Source organism: Chelon labrosus (genome assembly GCF_963514085.1).
Source record: "Chelon labrosus genome assembly, chromosome: 2".
In the NCBI taxonomy this organism is placed as follows: domain Eukaryota; kingdom Metazoa; phylum Chordata; class Actinopteri; order Mugiliformes; family Mugilidae; genus Chelon; species Chelon labrosus.
The window spans coordinates 2766535-2774176 of record NC_140338.1 but is presented as its reverse complement, the minus strand read 5'-3'; the positions used below and the strand labels follow the sequence as shown (position 1 = coordinate 2774176).

Genomic DNA, 7642 nt, shown 5'->3' with positions numbered 1-7642 from the left:
GACATAATGTCATTGTTGTGCTCTAAATCAAATAAAACATAAATAAAAGGAACCAGAACCGTCAACACCTGGATCGCCCCCTGCCGGTCATAGTCCCCGCCCCATAAATCTGGTTCGCGTCTCCTTCACAGAAACATTTCACACATTAAAAAACAAACCTCCGCCCTGCAGCCTATAAACAATAAACTTAAACAACAGGAGGTGCGCTGCAGTCTAAACATAAAATAAATAAAAAAGTTTGTAAATCTTTAATCTTCGTGTGTTTTTATTTGAATACTGAGATTTCCGAGCCTCTGCGAGTTAGTAAACGCCTCACTAACGGAACAGGCTAATCAGACATCATTAATCTCACCTGTGAGCGACGCAGCGGAGTTTACCGAGTTTACCCTGGCCGAGGATCAGGAGTCAGCGGCGGCGAGATGCACAAAGGCCTGAAGAAGTACTTCGTCAACATGGACGAGTATCTGTCCAGTCTGGGTCTCTACCGGAAGATGGTGGCCCGGGACGCGTCCAGTCTGTTCCGGGCCGTGTCCGAGCAGGTGAGCAGGACAGGTCACTGCTGATGGCGGGGTGGGGCCGGAGGAGAATCCGAGGGGGAGACGGGGAGTTGGGAGTCAGTGGTGGAAGTTCTCCCTTCCAGGCTCATCTGGATCTGAAGTTCTCACCTGGGCAGGAGGTTGTTTACTGTGGTTGAGGATGGTTCCTGTCATTGAGGTTGGTGTTGTTGCTGAGGATGGTTCTTGTTGTTTCGGTTGGTTCCTACTGTTGAAGTCGGGTTTCCATTGTTGAGGATGGTTTTCTCATTGAGGTCTGTTTTCTTGTTGAGGATGGTTCTTGTTTTGTTCTTGAAGATGGTTCTTGTTGTTTGGGTTGTTTCCCGTCATTGAGGTTGTTTCCTGTTGTTGAGGTTGAGGATGGTTCTTGTTGTTTAGGTTGGTTCCTATTGTTGAGGACAGTTCCTGTGGTTGGGGAGGGTTTTGTTGTTGAGGATGGGTCCTGTCATTGAGGTCATTTTCTTTCCCGTCGTTGAGGTTGTTTCGCGTCATTGAGGTTCTTGTTAAGTCGGACTCACCGGAGGTCCGTCTGGATCAAGTTCAGATCGATTCTTCACGGACTGTATTGATCAGTGTATTGATCCAGTAACTAACTGATAATCAATAATGTGTCTTTTAGTTGTTTTACTCTCAGAACTACCACCAGAAGATCAGACTGGACTGCGCCAACTTCATGAGAACCAACAGAAGCAACTTTGAGCCGGTGAGTAAAACAACCGGCGATTGATTGATCAAAGCAGCTTTAAGTCAGTCTTGTGTCCACATGTGTTCTGTCCTTCAGTTTGTCGAGGGCTCGTTTGAGAAGTACCTGGAGCGTCTGGAGGACCCTAAGGTGAGCTGTGACCTTTGACCTGTCTGTCTGAGCAGGTGTGATGTTGGTTGTGTTAATGGTGCGTGTGTGTTTTCAGGAGACGGCAGGTCAGGTGGAGATTAAGGCTCTGTCTCAGTTCTACAGGTGAGTGTACGCATGCTGGTGGCTCCGCCCCCACATGATAGGGTCCAATCACAACTCGACCAGGCTTTTATTCCAGCAGGTTAATGCATTTTAAGCTACAGATGTTATTTTAATAATGGATGAGGTCTGTTTGTTTGTCTGTGTGTGTCCAGGCGTTGTTTCCTGATTTACCGTTACCCGGGGAAACCGGCCACTGTGATCTCGGAGGACGACTTCATGGACAAGGTGAGTGTTGAATCTGATCCACCAGTGGTCGTCGTGGTAACACGTGTCACATGACTGTGAACCATGTGATGTGACTGACCAGTGCTGACTGTCGATGTTGTGTTGCCTAGGTGACGCTGTGCTGCTCCATCAACGGCCACTATGACATCGTTTACCCGAGGAGTTACCCCACCTCTGCCGCCCTCTGTCAGTGTAAGTGGTCCCTGATTGGTGGAGGCAAGTGATTGTCAGGTGTCTAACAAGAACTGAAGCCTGAACTCCTGCTGGCTGGTTACATCATACACTATAAGCCCCGCCCTGTCCTCTAATCTGCTCTGATGGAGCAGGAGGCGGAGCTTTCCCCTTTGGCTCCAGGTCTACCAGTTCTCAGCCCTCAGATTACGACCACGTATATCAGCTTCACCTTGTACAGGAAATGGAGACATGTCGGCCATCTTTAATACGTTGTATATATTGTGTGTAATGTGTGTATTGAGTGTGTATTGTATATTGTGTTGTGTAGCCCTCTTGTACGAGCTGCTCTACACTCAGGTGTTTGGGCTGGAGGAGGCGGAGCTTTGTCAGGCTATGGAGGCCTTCAGGGTCGGAGGTCGTCGCTATAGAAACAGTCCATCAATGTGCAGTGATGTTGACATCGGCTACGACGCACCTGAGGACAGAGGACAAAGGTAACACACACACACACACTCACACACACGTTCCAGCTGTTTCCGTATCACTGATCCTCCAGCTGGTGTCGTCTTAGATGTGTTTATTTTCTCTGCAGGGAGGAGGTGGAGGCGGGTGGAGCTGACGACACAAAGGTATGATGTGTTCAGAGTGAACACACAAACGATGGTGTCTTCAGTGTTCAGCTCTGATAAATATTTGATCTTCACTCTTTTATTCCACCGTGGTGTCGGCAGAGTCCAGAGGAAAGTCTGTGAGAGCACAGAGTTGTTGTTGTGGTTGTTATTGATATTGTTGTTGTCGTCCAGCCTCCTGCTGAAGCCCCGCCCCCCTCCAGACTGTCATTGCCCTACAAAGTGATGAAATCTCTGGATGGAGAAGTATACAGAAACCTGGAGTTTGATGTCTGGCAGGACACTTGCAAAGGTAAGAAATTACAGGAGTGGTGAGAACACTAGAGTAATCTGATTACTGGAGTAAACTGATTACTGGAGTAATCTGAGTCCTGTGCTGTCACAGAGATGCAGAAGACGGACTACTTGGTGTTTGCTGGGAGGCAGTACTTCCTGGGAGACAAGTGTCAGGTATGAAAAAACTTGACCTGTCTACTGACCTGAGAGAGAAAGAAATTTACCAGCTGATAATAATTAATATTATTGAGTGTCCTCCAGGATTTGGCTAATTTCATTTGATTTAAATGGTCTGAAAACACAGAACCTGGGAAACTAAAAGGTGAGTTTTATCAGAGGTAGTGTTCCTCTGGACTGGCACACTGAGCTCAGTGCCAACATTAGCATGCTAGCACAGTGCTGACCTGTAACCAAAAGTTTACAACTCTGTTAACTCCACCTTCTTGACCTGTTAGCCCCGCCCCTCTAGTGTGAGCCACACCCATCAAGTCTGAAGTTTGTCCTGTCAGGTGTGTGTGAACCAGTTTGATACTCGGGTGTCCTCTGGGTTTTAGGTGCGCCTGGAGCCAAAGGGGAAGTACTACAACGCCTTCATCCAGGAAGTAGGAACTCACTCCACAGCCGTCACCGTGTTCATCGAGGAGCTGGGAGAGAAGTAACTCACCTGAACCTGAACCTGAACATGTGTCTGGTTTGATGTTAACTAATGTGTCCTTATCTGGCAGACACCTGGTTCCTCTCACCGACCTGAAACAAGTCAACCCGGTTCCTGCCTGGAACGTTGCTGCTCCATCCAGAAAAGGAGACCTGGGTAAGTTTTAGGTCCCAAGCTTTGACCTCCAGCCTCCTGACCTGCCTTGACCTCCTTCCTGTTTCTCGATCAGACCCGGACTCTCGTGGCCAGCGCCACCACCGCCACCGGTTCTTCAGAAAGTCTCGGGGCAGCAGTGGCATGAAGGCAGCGGAGTTACTGATGCCACCACCATCTTCTTATGGATGCCCTGCCCCCTCTGCTCTGCCCCCCCGCTTACAGCCAGCAGGCCACCCCCGCCTACCCCCCCCATCTTCACCCATGACCTACGACCCTTATGCCCCCCCACACCACCACACCACCGTCAGACCTCCTCGCTATGGAGCCTCAAGGTGGGACCTGATTAACAGTTAGCCTTGTTCTAAACACAGGTACATTCTGGTTCTGGACTCATTCTGGTCTCTGAGCTGAGTGCTGACTCTTAACACCAGGTTACCCTTGGTACCAGGGCAAGTCCCCACGACAGTAGTAGTAATCTCTTCTTTGTTGCGCTTTGGTGGTTCTGGTTCTCCTCTAGCAGCTATGGTTCTGGTCTCCTCTGGTAGTTCTGGTCCTATCTTCTTCTGGTAGTTCAGGTTCTGGGACCCTCTGGTGGTTCAGGTTCTGGGTACCACTGGTTGTTCAAGTTCTGGGTTCCCCTGGTAGTTCGGGTTCTGGGTTCCTTTGGTTGTTCAAGTTCTGGTTTCCTCTGGTAGTTCCGGTTCTGGGTTCCTCTGGTAGTTCAGGTCCAGGGGCCTCATGTACGAAGACTTGCGTGGATTTCCTACTAAAACGTGGCGCACGCTCAGATCCAGAAGCACATTTCCTTTGTACATCCCAATTGAGCACACACACCCTTCGTACATGAGGCCCCTGGACTCCTCTGGTACAAGAAGTTAAGGTTTGAACCCAAAGTTCTTCAGTTTTGTCTAAACCAAAAAAAAAAAACTTTGATGGATAACAAGGTGTGTGTATATGTCTGCGCGTGTGTGTGTGTCTGTCTGTGTTTTGGGTTCTGGCCAGAAGCTCCACCCGTTTCCTGAACCGTCACCTGATTGGTCCACAGCTGACCTATTACCACCCTGGCAGACGATACTACCACGACTATGAGAACTACGCCTTCAGGTCCCGGTAAACACGTGCTGCTGCTTCTTCTTCTGTGGTGTTTAAACGTGTGTTAGGTCAGCAGAGTCACTTCCTGTTTTTGTTCAGACGTAGTCGTCGTCAGCTGGCTGCCGCCATCAATAAAGAGTGTCAGTTTGGGTTTGCGGCGGAGGCCGTGGAGGAGTCACCTGATCTGGAAGCAGCCATGGCGTACTACCAGCTGGAAGACGCCAGCGACGCCATCTTCCCTCCGCTGCCGGTGAGAAACGACCACCTGATAAGAGACTTCCTGTTTCCTTCCTGACGACTCTTTATCGGCTAACCTCTTCCACAGGGCCCAGCAGTGCCACCGCCCCCCAACATGGGAGCCCCGCCCCCTCCACCTGGCTCCTCCTATAGAGTACAGAGAGGCTCGGGGCCCCTCTCTACTGCACCTCCACCTGGAAACACCCCTGTCTGCTCATCGGAGGAGGACCAGGAGGACACAAGCACTGTGGAGGACCAGGGTGAGGACAACTCTCATTTCCTGTGGATGTTTCACAATAAAAGCCTACAGTGTTTCATATGTGAAGTGCAGTGTTTCATGTTTCAGAGTTCTCAGAGGAGTTCATCTACAGCTCTCAGGGTAAGTAACTCTTCTCAGGGCGGCCATGTTTGATACAGACAGGAAGTGACCCAGCGTTAACCTCTTCCAGATCAGAACTACCAGACGTCAGGAGTCTATAGCGCTGCTGAGCCCTCCACCAACGAGGTAACACACCTGATGGCACCTGACAGACGTCACCTGACAACACCTGACATGCTGACTGACATCACCTGACCAGCTGACCAATGTCACATGACCTCAGCCGACATCACCTGATGGACGTCACCTGACTTGATGGACGTCACATGACTTAACATGACGTCACCTGGGGGACGTGTCTCCCTGGCTCTGCTCAATCAATTAATTAATTAACGGCCGAGGCTTCAGATGAATGTTGGCATGTTTGTCTTATTATGAAAGGATGAACAGGAAGTAGGCATGGCTGACTCTCCGACCAGACCAGACATCAACTATAACTACACCCAGCAGGTATGCCCCCCCAGGTCCTCCTAGTGTTTCTGGTCTAGCCTGGGTCACTGATCCGGGTCAGGTCCTGTCTGAACATGTCTTCCAGGTGAAGCCGCTGGCCGTCATCTGCTCTTCACCCTCTTCGTCCTCCTCCTCCTCCCCGTCCTCTCCGTCATCAAGGTTGCCTGCAGCCTCTCACGTCCCGACACCGTCTCACGCTCCAAACCGTTCAGGTGTGCTCTTAGTGATGTTGGACTAGCCACCGCCACCGGTGAACCTATCTTAACAAGGTGTTTTTTGTCTCAAGTTGCCGTGGCGATGCCGGCCCCCTCCCCCTGGTTGGTCAACGAGCTGGGTGAGGCTCTCTGCACCGTGGTGGCTCCGCCCCCTTACTCCTACGACCCTAATGGGAATGATCTACCCAGAGGTGAGAAGTCAGACATCAAATGGCTGAGTCTCTGTCATTTTGTTGACGCTTGTTTCTGTTTGTAGACGCCAGAGTCCTCCAGTACTACTTCAACCTAGGAGTCCAGGTAGGACACGTCCCCACGCACATCCACCAACAGACATGTTCACCAACAGACACGTCCACCAACAGACACGTCCACCATTAAACACACCACCATGGATAATTATTTAGATCTAATATGATGGAAAAGGTCTGTCCACAGAGACAGGACGGGCATGTCTCCTTCATTCAGGGATTGAGAAACATCCAAACCATGTATCCACGTAATGAACCCTCCGTCCTTCTTACCGTCTCTCTACAGTGGTATCATCAGAGCTGTTGGCAGCAGCAGCAGCAGCAGCAGGTTTACCCCCCCGCCTCACCTGAGACCACCTACCCCTACCAGCACTACCCCCCCTACTTGAGCCATGACCCCACCCTCCACGGTAAGACCATCACTGCCTCCGATTGGCTGCTGCAGATTGGTCCGTCCGTCCAGGTGAGTTATTATTATTATTATTATTATACAGGTGCCCCCCCCTCGTTCCCAGACAGCGGCCGAGGCCACCACCAGCCCCCCTCCTCCTACCCAGAATCCTCCAGGGCAGCTGATGGACAGACCGAGGGTCAGTACTAATCTCATAGAAAAGGATAAAATAATAAAACACTATCTGACCAGATTTCTTTTGACTCCTCCCACATCCTTAGGCCCCACCCCCTCCATCGAAGCTACTTCCTCTTCCATTGGTCCTGCCCCTTCAGGCTCCGCCCCTTCCTCTGCTCTGCTGTATCCAGATCAGACCCCCCTAGCCCCTCCCCCTCTGCTGCACCTGTCGTATGAAGCTCCGCCTACAGCTGCCTACCTGACCTCGGCCCCTCACCCGATCCATCCTCACCCCGCTCACCTTACCCATCACTCCTCTTACCACCCCTGCATCCCCTCCACTGCTCCCTGGGGGCCACTCCAGACTGGAGGCCATGCCCCTCGTGTCTACTGCCCCGCCCCTAACTCCACCCACATGGTCGGTTACATCACGGCCCAACCCCCTCACCACACGGCACACTACACCCCCTCCACCATGTAACCCGTCCAGCCCTCAGGGAGGGAGAACTTTCAAAATAAAAGATTAAAGCTTAAATGTTGGATTGAGGTTAGCATGTTAGCATTAGTCAAGGGTTTTTGTTTTTTCGTTAGTCACCTGTTGGAAAGTTTAAGTCCTTTAATTGTTTAGCCTGTTGGTGACAGCATGAGGACCAGTAATTGTCTTTGTTAAAGTGAATGGCCGTGTGTTGAGCCAATCAGAGGGAGGGAGAGGGGCCAGTCCCTGTTTGTTGATGGGACCTGTTTGTGTTGATGTTTTCTTCACTGTTCTGTTAGAATAAAGTTTGTTTCACCTGCAGACTCGATTCTTTTCTTTTGATAGTCGCCACGG

General features: G+C 50.7%; 1 protein-coding gene across 1 annotated transcript; it reads left to right on the top strand.

Annotated features, from left to right (window-relative positions):
* Positions 1-419: 419 nt before the first annotated feature.
* Positions 420-7594, top strand: alg13 (ALG13 UDP-N-acetylglucosaminyltransferase subunit; the record flags this gene model as incomplete). Its single annotated transcript, XM_084566185.1, has 25 exons — positions 420-539; positions 1174-1257; positions 1336-1386; positions 1463-1509; positions 1662-1734; positions 1845-1926; positions 2237-2402; positions 2501-2537; positions 2712-2829; positions 2923-2987; positions 3368-3468; positions 3539-3624; positions 3698-3956; positions 4627-4734; positions 4816-4966; positions 5042-5213; positions 5285-5332; positions 5403-5458; positions 5714-5782; positions 5868-5994; positions 6069-6188; positions 6254-6294; positions 6532-6655; positions 6740-6835; positions 6918-7594. 25 exons carry the CDS (start codon positions 420-422, stop codon positions 7292-7294), a joined length of 2778 nt encoding a protein of 925 aa, XP_084422311.1. The 3' UTR covers positions 7295-7594.
* Positions 7595-7642: the final 48 nt, after the last annotated feature.